This window comes from Caretta caretta, chromosome 2 (genome assembly GCF_965140235.1).
Source record: "Caretta caretta isolate rCarCar2 chromosome 2, rCarCar1.hap1, whole genome shotgun sequence".
Classification (NCBI taxonomy): Eukaryota; Metazoa; Chordata; order Testudines; family Cheloniidae; genus Caretta; species Caretta caretta.
In genome coordinates, this window is record NC_134207.1 from 197,198,195 (window position 1) to 197,212,503 (window position 14,309).

Sequence of the window (14,309 nt, forward strand, 5' to 3'; positions counted from 1 at the left end):
ATGATGAAAAAAAAAATTTTGTAAGAAAAAAGTGCAATACTCTGTATGAGAGTTGTAAAACTGGTTACTCTCCTTAATGTCTTTCTGCATGAGGCTATTACTGAAAGTTTACTTTTTCGGAAATATATAGAAATTGCTATAGGGAACAGAAATGTGTTTTTAAATGCAACTGCATAGTCTCATCTGAATCTGCTTTTTACATCCATCAGAATAAAAAATAATTTTATTAACTTTTAAATTTTACATCCTTAATTTCTTAAAAGTGAACCCAAGATTCCAAACAGTTAACACAATGTTATTTGTAGTGTGACAGGGTCAGGCCAAATGGCTACAGGAGAGTGATAGAAGACAGATATATTAGCCCCAGGTTAAGTAGGTCTCTTTTCCCTGGGTAAGGTGACAGGGAAGGTTCTAGAACAATCAGGAACTTTCTGGAAACAATTAAGTTAGACAGGCTGATTAGAACACCTGCAGGTAATCAAGAAGCTGCTAGAATCAATTAAGGCAGACTAATAAGGGCACCTGGGTTTAAAAAGGAGCTCACTTCAGTTTGTGATGCATGTGCAAGGAGCTGGGAGCAAGAGGTGCAAGAAGCTGAGAGTGAGAAGGCGTACTACTGGAACACGGAGAAGTACAAGCATTGTTAGTCATCAGGAGGAAGGTCTTGTGGTGAGAATAAAGAAGGTGCTGGGAGGAGGCCATGGGGAAGTAGCCCAGGGAGTTGTAGCTGTCACGCAGCTGTTATAGGAGCCACTGTAGACAGCTGCAATCCACAGGGCCCTGGACTGGAACCTGGAGTAGAGGGCGGGCCCAGGTTCCCCCCATCCCCCACAACTCCCTACTTGATACCGGAGGAGTTGACCTGGACTGTGGGTTCATGAAAACAGCCAAACTGAGGGCTGACGTGAATCTCCGAGGTGAGCAAATCTGCCAATAAGCACAAGACCCACCAAGGTAGAGGAGGAACTTTGTCATGGTAGCTATTATACCTAAACCAATATTCTATTATTGATTCAGATTATATATCAATTTTCATTCACTTTAAGAGTAAATATATGAAGTAAATTATTTTAGAATATTTAACACGCACCCACCCCCACACACACACACAAAATGCCAATATTATGAAATGTTAATATATTAATCTACCTACCTTAATTGAGCTAGGGTAACGGCTAATATATTTCACAGCAACCCAACCTCTGGAATGGGGATCACCTAAGAATTCTACATGATTGCTTTCTACATATCCATCCAAGTCATATGTCACATATTGTCCATTAAGAGGATCAGGACAAAGTATGCCAGGCCATCTTTAAAAATGAAAAAAATTGAGACACTTAGAAATGTATATTTTGAAACAGTTATTAATACTTCAGTTACCACCAAATATTTAAGATTCTTCCTATCTGCAATACCTAAAGTGTTTAGCATATTTTAGTGTGCTATAAATAATAAATATAATAGTAACAATAGTTTTGTCACAAAGGTCAGATAAACGCATAAGCCAATATCTGGTGATCCTAAAGACTGTAAATTGTACCAGTTTAGTTCTTTGTTTCATTTAGGTTCCTAGACACCTTGTGTAGTTCTGGGGTAAGAGATCACCTTCAGGTCTTCTTTGTTTGAAACTGTCCTGGCCAACTTGTCAAATATAATTATAAAAAATATAAGAGGAACGTGAAAGGGACAGATAGTAAATCTCCATTCTTATCTGCCTGCAGTATCAGATTTCAAACTACAATTGTCCTGATGAACATTTGAATTTATTGGGTTCCTCCTCCATGCTATGGTTTTGAAAAAGCTTCTCATTAGCACTGAAAATCTGCATGCCATGTTACTTTGATTCATTACACACGCAAAAGAATCACTTCCTTTCATTCAGGTAGAGATGACCTGATATTTGTTCAGTGTGACAAAAAAAATGGTGGTACGGTACTTGTATTAAGAGACTGAGAAACACCCATCATAAGAAGCACGGGAAACATGGCTGTGAAACAATTATTTTTTATTCATCCCATGATAACCTCTTTGTGTATATACAATTAAAGAAAAATGTTAAAAAGCAAAATTTAAAAAAGCAACAAAACTGAGAAATGGAAAGAACTCCCTCCTTTATCCACATTGTGATGGACTGTGAAGACCCCACCATAGAATTGGCAGGAAGAGTGTTAACCTTCTACTTCAGAAAGGAAACAGCTTCTTGCAACAGTGCAAACAGACTCAAGAGAAAGGACTGTTACTTAGGGGCATGTGACTGGCTGTCAGGACTATATAAAGCAGGGCTCTAGGTTCAGACTCGGGGAGGCCAGGGAAATGAGAAATGTATTGTGTGGTGCTCTCCAGAGAGACAGCAGAAGGACAGCTGCTGGCTGTATAGCATCAGCCAAGGGTCTGGAATAGTCTTAGAAGAAATACCTGCGAACAAGAGGATATGATGTGAGACATGGGAAACCCTTATGCTGACCCTTGCGTCACTCTGAGGCTAGGAAAAGAGCCAATTAAACTTGGGAAGCCAGACACAAGGCTGAACAGTTAAACAGATTTTGATAACTCATAATCAGACCCCAGAAGTGTACATTTTTATTTAGAACTATCATTTTGTGATATGTGGTTAACCCAAAGGTATGGAAGGGTAAACTGAGGCACGCACACCCAAGGAAGAGTACAATGACCCTCTTACAACAAACACTCATCTGACCCAAGTACTATCCCTCAAGCCAAAAAGCACAATGACCAGAATCTGCCACTTTTACTCCTAATGAGTAATGCACTGCAAACAATTCTACTGAAATCAACCAGACCACTTACAGAGTGAGGTACTATTTTGTATGAGTGAAGGTAACTGACTCAAGCTTTAGGTAAAGAGATGCCCTTTACATTATGCACTGAAGGTCAGTGGACTTGGACTTCACTGGACCAACAGTGGAAGGAAATTCCAGAGCAAAAGACCCCTCCTGTGCAAACACCGAGGTTCACATTTAGGGTTTTGTCAGCTACCGAACCTAAATGGATCTCAACTATTGTGATAGTGCATAGATAAGTAGTCTCTGGGGTAGCCAGGAACCAACAATATGAATATTTATAGATTTAAAAAAAATCAACTGAAGCAAATCAATAACATAAGTACAAAATGTTGCATATGAAAATTATCATTAAAAATGAACTATAAAGGATTTTTGAAAAACTGAACTTTTGCTCTTTTTTTCTTCTTTATGATTCATAAAAGTCAAATGATTTGCCTTTTTTTTTTTAAGCTTAGAAATAACAGAAATGTCAATACTGGTCTTCTATAGCTTAGTGTAAAGAGTTGTGCAACCCCGATGTGGCCCTCGGGCCAAAAAGTTTGCCCACGCCTGGTCTAGGAACTTAAACTGCTCAGCTTTTTCTCTCTTGACTTTTATGATGCTTTCACTTCACTATTTCTCCAAGATCCGAATCTTCCAGGTCAGACAATAACTGAATTTCTAATAAAAAACAAGCCAAATTTAAAAAAAAAACAAACTAAAACTATACCTCGCACCTTTTAAGCCTTCTTTATACATCAAAAAAGCAATATAGAAAGATCCACATCACAGTGGAAATATTTCAATCTTCTCACCAAAGAAAGACAGATAAATGTACTTCTAGCTGCTGTAGCTACCTGGGACTCCAGCAATGCCAAGCATCAACAACAGCTTGAGATTGTGCATCTCACTAATAAAGGGCTCACACTCCCCTCCAGAGAGGAAGCTACTATCATCTTCCCCACTTTCTCTGGGTAGTTCCATCTATACAGCAGCATATCATCTTATCTGGATGGATCTTTACTAAGGCTGTCAAGTGATTTAAAAAAATTGTGATTAATCGCACACTTAAAGAAATTGCAATTAATCACACGATTAATCGCACTGTTAAATAATAGAATTCCATTTATTTAAATATTTTGGATATTTTCTACATTTTCAAATACATTGATTACATTGCCAACTCTGTCCACAAATCTATTCATGGAACACCATCACAGGACCTAATCACATCAGCCACAGTATCAGAGGCTCGTTCACCTGCACATCTACCAATGTGATATATGCCATGCTCTGTGGATGAAGGGAAAGCAGTGGACGTGTTGTTCCTTGACTTTAGCAAAGCTTTTGGCATGGTCTCCCACAATATTCTTGCCGCAAGTTAAAGAAGTATGGGCTGGATGAATGGACTATAAGGTGGATAGAAAACTGGCTAGATTGTTGGGCTCAACAGGGTAGTGATCAATGGCTCCATGTCTAGTTGGCAGCCAGTATCAAGTGGAGTGCCCCAGGGGTCAGTCCTGGGGCCGGTTTTGTTCAATATCTTCATAAATGATCTGGAGGATGATGTGGATTGCACCCTCAGACACTAAACTGGGAGGAGTGGTAGATATGCTGGAGGGTAGGGATAGGATACAGAGGGACCTAGACAAATTGGAGGATTGGGCCAAAAGAAATCTGATGAGGTTCAACAAGGACAAGTGCAGAGTCCTGCACTTAGGACAGAAGAATCCAATGCACCGCTACAGACTAGGGACCGAATGGCTCGGCAGCAGTTCTGCAGAAAAGGACCTAGGGGTGACAGTGGATGAGAAGTTGGATATGAGTCAACAGTGTGCCCTTGTTGCCAAGAAGGCCAATGGCATTTTGGGATGTATAAGTAGGGTCATTGCTAGCAGATCGAGGGACGTGATCGTCCCCCTCTATTCGACATTGTTGAGGCCTCATCTGGAGTACTGTGTCCAGTTTTGGGCCCCACACTACAAGAAGGATGTGGAAAAATTGGAAAGAGTCCAGCGAAGGGCAACAAAAATGATTAGGGGACTGGAACACATGACTTATGAGGAGAGGCTGAGGGAACTGGGGCTGTTTAGTCTGCAGAAGAGAAGAATGAGGGGGGATTTGATAGCTGCTTTCAACTACCTGAAAGGGGGTTCCAAAGGGATGGCTCTAGACTGTTCTCAGTGGTAGCAGATGACAGAACAAGGAGTAATGGTCTCAAGTTGCAGTGGGGGAGATTTAGGTTGGATATTAGGAAAAACTTTTTCACTATGAGGGTGGTGAAACACTGGAATGCGTTACCTGGGGAGGTGGTGGAATCTCCTTCCCTAGAAGTTTTTAAGGTCAGGCTTGACAAAGCCCTGGCTGGGATGATTTAGTCGGGGATCAGTCCTGCTTTGAGCAGGGGGTTGGACTAGATGACCTCCTGAGGTCCCTTCCAATCCTGATATTCTATGATTCTATGTAGCAATGCCCCTCTGCCATGTACAATGGCCAAACTGTACAGTCTCTACGTAAAAGAATAAATGGACAAAAATCAGATGTCAAGAACTATAACATTAAAAAACCAGTTGGAGATCACTTCAATCTCCCTGGTCACTCGATTACAGACCTAAAAAAGTCGCAATATTACAACAAAAAACCTTCAAAAACAGACTCCAACGAGAGACTGCTGAATTGGAATTAATTTGCAAACTGTACACCATTAAATTAGGCTTGAATAAAGTCTGGGAGCGGATGGGTCATTACACAAAGTAAAACTATTTCCCCATGCTTATTTCCCCCCCCCCCCCGCACTGTTACTCACACCTTCTTGTCAACTGTTGGAAATGGGCCATCCTGATTATCACCACAAAAGGTTGTTTGTTTTTTTTTCTCCTGCTGATAACAACTCACCTTAATTGATCACTCTCTTTATAGTGTGTATGGTAACACCCATTTTTTCCATGTTCTCTGTGTGTATATATATATCTTCCTACTGTATTTTCCACAGCATGCATCCGATGAAGTGGGTTTTAGCCCATGCTCAAATAAATTTGTTAGTCTAAGGTGCCACAAGTACTCCTTGTTCTTTTTATTGATTTCAGTGACAACACAGAACAAAGAGTACAGTACTCACTTTATATTTATTTTTTATTAAAAATATTTGTGCTGTAAAAAAATTATTTTTGATTCATCTTATACAAGTATTGTAATGCAATCTCTTCATCATGAAAGTTGGACTTACAAATTTAGAATTACGTAGAAAAAAGAACTGCACTCAAAAACAAAACCATGTAAAACAGAGCCTACAAGTCCACTCAGTCCTACTTCTTGTTCAGCCAGTCACTCAGACAAATAAGTTTTTGTTTTTTTTTACATTTGCAGGCAATAATGCTGCCCGCTTCTAGTTTACAATGTCACTTGAAAGCTAGAACAGGCGTTCACATGGCACTGTTGTAGCCAACATCGCAAGATATTTACATGCCAGATGCGCTAAAGATTCATATGTCCCTTCATGCTTCAACTATCATTCCAGAGGACATGCATCCATGCTCATGACGAGTTCTGCTCAATAATGATCCAAAACAGTGCAGACCGACACACGTTCACTTTCATCATCTGAGTCAGATGCCACCAGCAGAAGGTTGATTTTCTTTTTTGATGGTTTGGGTTCTGTAGTTTCTGCATTGGAGTGTTGCTCTTTTAAGACTTCTAAAAGCATGCTCCACACCTCGTCCCTCTCAGATTTTGGAAGGCACTTCAGATTAAACTTTGGGTTGAGTGCTACAGCTAGCTTTAGAAAGCTCATGTTGGTACCTTCTTTGCGTTTTGTCAAATCTGCAGTGGAAGTGTTTTTAAACTGAACAACCAACATGTGCTGGGTCATCATCGCAGACTGCTGTAACATGAAACATATGGCAGAATGTGGATAAAACAGAGTAGGGGACATACTATTCTCCCCCCCAAGGAGCTCAGTCAAAATTTAATAAACGCATTATTTTTTTAATGAGTGTCATCAGCATAGAAGCATGTCCTCTGGAATGGTGGCCAAAGCATGAAGGAACATATGAATATTTAGCATATCTGGTATGTAAATACCTTGCAATACCAGCTACAAAAGTGCCATGCAAACACCTGTTGTCACTTTCAGGTGACATTGTAAATAAGAAGCAGTCAGCATTATCTCCCATAAATGTAAACAATCTTGTTTGTTTTAGCGATTGGCTGAACAAGAAGTAGGACTGAGCAAACTTGTAGTTATGTAACAAAAAAAAAACCCCAAATCTACATTTGTTAGTTGCACTTTCATTATGAAGATTCCATTACGGTACTTGTATGAGGTGAATTGAAAACTACTATTTTTTTGTTTATCATTTTTACAGTGCAAATATTTATAATAAAAATATAAAATGAGCCCTGTACACTTTGTTATAATTGAAATCAATATATTTGAATATATTGAATATTTCAATATAATTGAAATCAATATATTTGAAAATGTAGAAAAACATCCCAAAATACTTAATCAATCTCAATTGAAAGTGTGTTTAACAGTGCAATTAAAACTGTGATTAATCACAATTAATTTTTTTGAGTTAACTGCGACTAATCGACAGCCCTAATCTCTACTTAACTCATTCTCGTGCAGGACTCTACCTGGCCAGACATCAAGAATACAAAGGCAGAGCATTATATAGTTCCAATGAAAAGGAGACATAGCACTGAGTCATCTGCACACAGATGGCACTGCTTCTCTCTCTGTATCCTTATATACACATTCAACAGAATGGACAGTAGAGCCCTAATATTCCCTACATGAGAAAGCTTCTGGAGCAGATAAGCAAGTGTTCAGCAGCCACTTTTGTTCAAGCAGTCATCTTCAAAAGGCAGGAATGGAGCCACTGAAGTGCAACTCCATCCACTCTCCTCCAGATCCACAGATGAGTCAGCTTTATCTCCTGACCAGTGATCTGAAAGGCTGATCACGTCTAAAATACTTAAGGTGGACAACTAGCCTTTTACACTACTAGACTATCAGCCAATGAAAGTACCACAGTCTCCACACAATTCCTAGAACTAAAGACAGGTATTAAGGATCAACAGTCTTTTCAAACTTTTAAACAGTCTTTTAAAGCTTTGCCACAACTTTAAAAAAGGAAGGTTAGAAACTGCCCACATCAAGAAATGATTTCTGGAAAAAGGGATGAATAAGCATTTCTTCAAGGAAATCCCAACCCTGACCCTCTCACAGGGAAGCATTATCAATCTTTGCCAGAAAATTTCCCAATGTCCCCACTTGCCTTTACTGTGAGTTGCCTGAGGTTGCAGATTACAAGTGTTCACATGCTTCCAAAACCACAGTAAGCAAAACAGGTTGAAATTCAATCAGATGTCACACTGCATTTGCTTCCATCTGACAGGATTCTCATATTATAGAACAGAAAACTCTAATCCACACACACTGATTTTAACCAAAATGTATGTGAAAAGTCCTCAGAGCAAGATGTCAACTTTATTTTCAATTGTAGGAGCCCAGATTCACTACACAGAACAGTTTCATCAACTGGTGCAGCCTATCAAAGTGATGTTTCTTTATGTTAAATAAAAATGTAATAGAACTGTGCGGAAATGTAAATAGAGAATAGGTTATGGAGCATAAATTTAGGCTTGTCAATAGTGAGGCCTTCTAAACTGTAGATGAAATAAAGTGAGATATTTCAGAGGCAAGTTAGAGATAATTTGGTACATAATCCCAGGTCATATAACATGCTTGGGCCTAACTGGTTTTAACAAGAGTTTTAAACAAAATGTGAATGTTTTGGAAGAATGCTGTCTACATTGACAGATATTGGAATCGCATTTACACAGATGTTAATTATATTTAGTATTAAATAGCTAGTGAGGAAGAAGAAGGTATTTTAATTACGGAAGCAGAAATACAGATATGGTAAAAAGCAAGCTTAATGCTAATTAATTAAAGGGTGTTGTTATAACTGATTATAAAAAGGGCAGTATGCTAATTTTAGATTAGCGTGCTCATCCACCATCAAAATACCATTAGAGAAAGAGATTATATACCATTAGAATCATAGAATATCAGGGTTGGAAGGGACCCCTGAAGGTCATCTAGTCCAACCCCCTGCTCGAAGCAGGACCAATTCCCAGTTAAATCATCCCAGCCAGGGCTTTGTCAAGCCTGACCTTAAAAACCTCTAAGGAAGGAGATTCTACCACTTCCCTAGGTAACGCATTCCAGTGTTTCACCACCCTCTTAGTGAAAAAGTTTTTCCTAATATCCAATCTAAACCTCCCCCACTGCAACTTGAGACCATTACTCCTCGTTCTGTCATCTGATACCATTGAGAACAGTCTAGAGCCATCCTCTTTGGAACCCCCTTTCAGGTAGTTGAAAGCAGCTATCAAATCCCCCCTCATTCTTCTCTTCTGCAGGCTAAACAATCCCAGCTCCCTCAGCCTCTCCTCATAAGTCATGTGTTCTAGACCCCTAATCATTTTTGTTGCCCTTCGCTGGACTCTCTCCAATTTATCCACATCCTTCTTGAACTGGACACAGTACTCCAGATGAGGCCTCACCAATGTCGAATAGAGCGGAACGATCACGTCCCTCGATCTGCTCGCTATGCCCCTACTTCTACATCCCAAAATGCCATTGGCCTTCTTGGCAACAAGGGCACACTGCTGACTCATATCCAGCTTCTCGTCCACTGTCACCCCTAGGTCCTTTTCCGCAGAACTGCTGCCTAGCCATTTGGTCCCTAGTCTGTAGCGGTGCATTGGATTCTTCCATCCTAAGTGCAGGATCCTGCACTTAACCTCATCAGATTTCTTTTGGCCCAATCCTCCAATTTGTCTAAGTCCTTCTGTATCCTATCCCTCCCCTCCAGCGTATCTACCACTCCTCCCAGTTTAGTATCATCCGCAAATTTGCTGAGAGTGCAATCCACACCATCCTCCAGATCATTTATGAAGATATTGAACAAAACCGGTCCCAGGACCAACCCTTGGGGCACTCCACTTGATACCGGCTGCCAACTAGACATGGAGCCATTGATCACTACCCGTTGAGCCCGACAATCTAGCCAGCTTTCTACCCACCTTATAGTGCATTCATCCAGCCCATACTTCCTTAACTTGCTGACAAGAATACTGTGGGAGACCGTGTCAAAAGCTTTGCGAAAGTCGAGGAATAACACGTCCACTGCTTTCCCTTCATCCACAGAACCAGTAATCTCATCATAAAAGGCAATTAGATTAGTCAGGCATGACCTTCCCTTGGTGAATCCATGCTGGCTGTTCCTGATCACCTTCCTCTCATGCAAGTGCTTCAGGATTGATTCTTTGAGGACCTGCTCCATGGTTTTTCCAGGGACTGAGGTGAGGCTGACTGGCCTGTAGTTCCCAGGATCCTCCTTCTTCCCTTTTTTAAAGATTGGCACTACATTAGCCTTTTTCCAGTCATCCGGGACTTCCCTGGTTCGCCACGAGTTTTCAAAGATAATGGCCAATGGCTCTGCAATCACAGCCGCCAATTCCTTCAGCACTCTCGGATGCAACTCGTCCGGCCCCATGGACTTGTGCACATCCAGCTTTTCTAAATAGTCCAGACAGAGGCAAAAAAAGCATTGAGTACATTAGCTTTTTCCACATCCTCTGTCACTAGGTTGCCTCCCTCATTCAGTAAGGGGCCCACACTTTCCTTGGCTTTCTTCTTGTTGCCAACATACCTGAAGAAACTCTTCTTGTTACTCTTGACATCTCTCGCTAGCTGCAGCTCCAGGTGAGATTTGGCCCTCCTGATTTCATTCCTACATGCCCGAGCAATATTTTTATACTCTTCCCTGGTCATATGTCCAACCTTACACTTCTTGTAAGCTTCTTTTTTATGTTTAAGATCGGCTAGGATTTCACTATTAAGCCAAGCTGGTCGCCTGCCATATTTACTATTCTTTCGACTCATCGGGATGGTTTGTCCTTGGATTCTTCTCATCCAAGAACTGATCACCCCTGGATGCACCATTTCATCTTAGAATGTAAATATAAAATGCAGTATGTGGTTTTACCATAATGTCTGTTTGCCTTAATGAATTAATTTTAAATAAAGTTTTTAATTTTATCACTTATGTCATTCAGTCCTCCATTACATTAAATTTATCTGTAACTGTCCCAGAGACTCAAATCTAAGGAATTTAATTTAGTTATTGGTATTATTTATATTTAAAATACTAACTGAAAACATTTAAGTCAAAGATTACACTAGAAACATTTGGTAGAGAAGAAAAGATTTTGGCCTTCATAGAGAAAGACATCAAGCTTTTCCCTTGCAGTAATCTTGTAGCAAGACTTCAACTTTTTAGAACAGGAACCTTTCATCTCTCTCTGTTGCACACTAACTTACATCAAAGTGACATACGAGAAGCCATAACATTTAGAAGCCATAACAGTCAAAGAAGCAGTACCATGTTTGGCTAGGCTATCAACATGGTGGCCTACTACTGTGCCTAATTAGGGTTGCCAGGTGTCCGTTTTTCGACTGGAACGTCTGGTCGAAAGGGAAACTGGCAGCTTCCAGCAGCCTCCACCACTGGGGGGGCGGGGGGGGGGCCTTAGCAGCTGCTGCTCTTCTTTCCCCCCAGCCTGAGGGAGAGAACTGAATGACTCCAGGACCGGGCTCCAAAGTAGGTACTGATGCCATCCAGGGGTGTATGTTTGTGTTAATTTGTCTGCCCCTGTCCTGCCCTGCTGTGCCCCAATTTCCCCACCCCAGCCCCTTGCTCTGGGGACCAACCCCACCCCGCTATGCCCTGATTTCCCCACCCCGACCCCTCACTCCAGGGATGGTCCCCAACCCAGCCCCTCACTCCCAGGACGGGCCCTCCTATCCCACTGTGCCCCAATTTCCCCACCCCACTCCCTCGCTGCACAGCCTGATCCCTGCCGTGTCCCTATTGCCAAGTGGGCAGGCTCCGTGTCAGCTCCTCCCAGCCCAGCTCTGCAGAGGGCTGGTGAGTCCCGGGGGATTGGGGAGCGAGCGATGGAGGGGGGGAAACGTGGGGCGGGAACTCAGAGGAAGAGGTGTGGCACAGGCGGGGCTTCAGGGAAGGGGCGGGGGGAGGGTGTTCAGTTTTCAGGGATTAGAAAATTGGCAACCCTATGTGCCTTAGAAATCTGACACCCAACCAAAGGTGAAAAAGGAAATGTGGAAGTAGAGCAAAAAATGCTAGCACAATACAGTAGCATTTCTTTTTCAAGAAATGGATTCTACAACGATTTGTATCCCAAAGAAGTCCCAGTGAGTTTTATATTTCCTGTTTTTCCTCCTTATATAGCTTCCCCTCTCTCTCTCTCCTTTCCCTCTTTTACTTTTTCCCCTTTTGCTCTCCTTTTTCTAGTATCTGGCAGCAATTAACGTGCTGTGCCATTTTATACACAAACACATATTATACACACATAAAATTAAGGTGAAGTGTCCCCCGTAAATTGAAATGAAATTGAGATGAACATCTGAACACAAGTGAAATGACTGAGCCAATACTTAGAAAATTCACTATTTGCCTTGCCATATTTTGGTAGACAAAAATGTGTAATTTAACTTCAATACATTGCCCTAGAACTCATAAAAATGGTACTGCAGGCTAGCTACTAGTGCTGTTAACAGTCCAAAGAACAGCCAAAAAAAGAGCAAGATAGACATGCTTTTTCAAAAAAATGAATTCAAGCAGATTCCTGCTATGTGTTAAGGCAAAAACCTGGTATTTGACACTCTTTATAAAGGGCCAAATTCTGCCCTTTATCTCACCCAAGCAATCACATTAGGCTGTATATTTGGCCCTTAGCATACAGGGAAGACAATCTCCCAACCCAGATACCTGAGCTGGGCATTATAGAACACTGTGAAGAAAATGAGGAGAAACTCTCCTCTCCTACCCCACCACCCCAAAAGTGTACAGCAGAGTTGCTCCACAGATGCTAATTTAAAAGCAGAGTCCAAAAGTTCTTTGATGCTGACAACGCTGGAGACTGTATCAAACTCCAGGAAACTCCTCCCTGAGATAGCGTTCAAGGAGGCCTTCCAAATGTTTTAATGTTATGGCAGCAAAGTCAAGACAGAGAAAAATCTCGATTGTTGCTTTTACTCAGGCACTGTAGATGGTCACTGATGACTGACATTATGATGCGACAAGCAACACAGAGTTTGAGGCCTATCTCTAGACCCAAGAATCTCCCATGGCCCAACTAAACAGCCCAAAGGTGCAAGACTCTAGAAGGAGCCCACAAGGTCACTGACAACAGGAAAAAAAAAAAAAAAGCTACTCAACGTATGAGCAACAAGAAATAAAATCCTAATGGGAAAGGACAAACAACAGAACTGACAAAGAAAACTTTCAGGACACTCACTGCTCCTTCAGTGGTCGGAATGAAGCAAGGAGAAGTTGTGGCTATGGTCCATTTTATAACTCCATGTCTGAGTGTGTAGAACACAGAGGTGAAAGTAAGCCGGTACAGCATACTGGTAAGAAAGTGGCTGCCGGTACCGGCTGGTATATGGCTGATGTTAAAGTGTTGCTGTGTACCGGCAGGGCCGCTTACGGGGGGGGGAAGGGGCAGCTGCCCTGGGGCCCTTTAAATCACCGCCGGAGCCCTGGGCGGCGTGGGCTGGGCAGCACTGAAGGTCTGGCTGTGGGAGTCTGCCCCCCAGAGCCTCCCCTTGCCCAGGACCCCGGCCGCTCTGTGTACCACTAAGTCCTTTAAGTTACTTTCACCTCTGGTAGAACAATAAAGGACACACATGTAGCACCAACAATTAGTACTTGCTAGAAATTTCCAAGCTTGGGAACCAGAAGCATTCCTCTTCCTAAAGTGGGGAACCATATACACAATCCTCAAAAGAGAAACTAACTAATTTTGCCTTATATAAAATTTTTCCCATTTGTGTTTACTCGCTTCTCCAGATCACTAAGTAAATATAAAAAGAAATATAAGAAAAATAAGTAAATATATTAAACACTAGGTTTAGTACAGAACCTAGCACACCGCTATTAAACTCTCTTCATATTGATAGCTCACTTTTTATTCCTACTGTTTGCTTTTTGTCTCTTGGCCAGTTTCTAATCCATGCTAGAACTTTACCTCTCAATCTGTGACTACTTAAGGTATGTCTACACTACGAAATTAGGTCGAATTTATAGAAGTCGGTTTTTTAGAAATCGTTTTTATACAGTCGATTGTGTGTGTCCCCACAGAAAATGCTCTAAGTGCATTAACTCAGCAGAGTGCTTCCACAGTATCAAGGCTAGCGTCGACTTCCGGAGTGTTGCACTGTGGGTAGCTATCCCACAGTTCCCGCAGTCTCCGCCGCCCATTGGAATTCTGGGTTGAGATCCCAATGCCTGATGGGGCAAAAAACATTGTCACGGGTGGTTCTGGGTACATGTCATCAGGCCCTCCCTCCGTGAAAGCAACTACAGACAATCGTTTTGTGCCTTTTTTCCTGAGTCACCTGTGCAGACGCCATACCACGGC

The 14,309-nt window shown here is 41.6% G+C and overlaps 1 protein-coding gene across 1 annotated transcript in view; it reads right to left on the bottom strand.

Moving 5' to 3' along the window:
- Positions 1–14,309, bottom strand: part of LOC125631634 (RNA-binding motif, single-stranded-interacting protein 3) — a 1,082,196-nt gene that overhangs the window by 1,035,202 nt on the left and 32,685 nt on the right. The window contains exon 4 of the mRNA XM_048838637.2: positions 1,154–1,313. Coding sequence (XP_048694594.2) covers positions 1,154–1,313 — 160 coding nt within the window. The remainder of the gene's footprint in view (positions 1–1,153; positions 1,314–14,309) is intronic.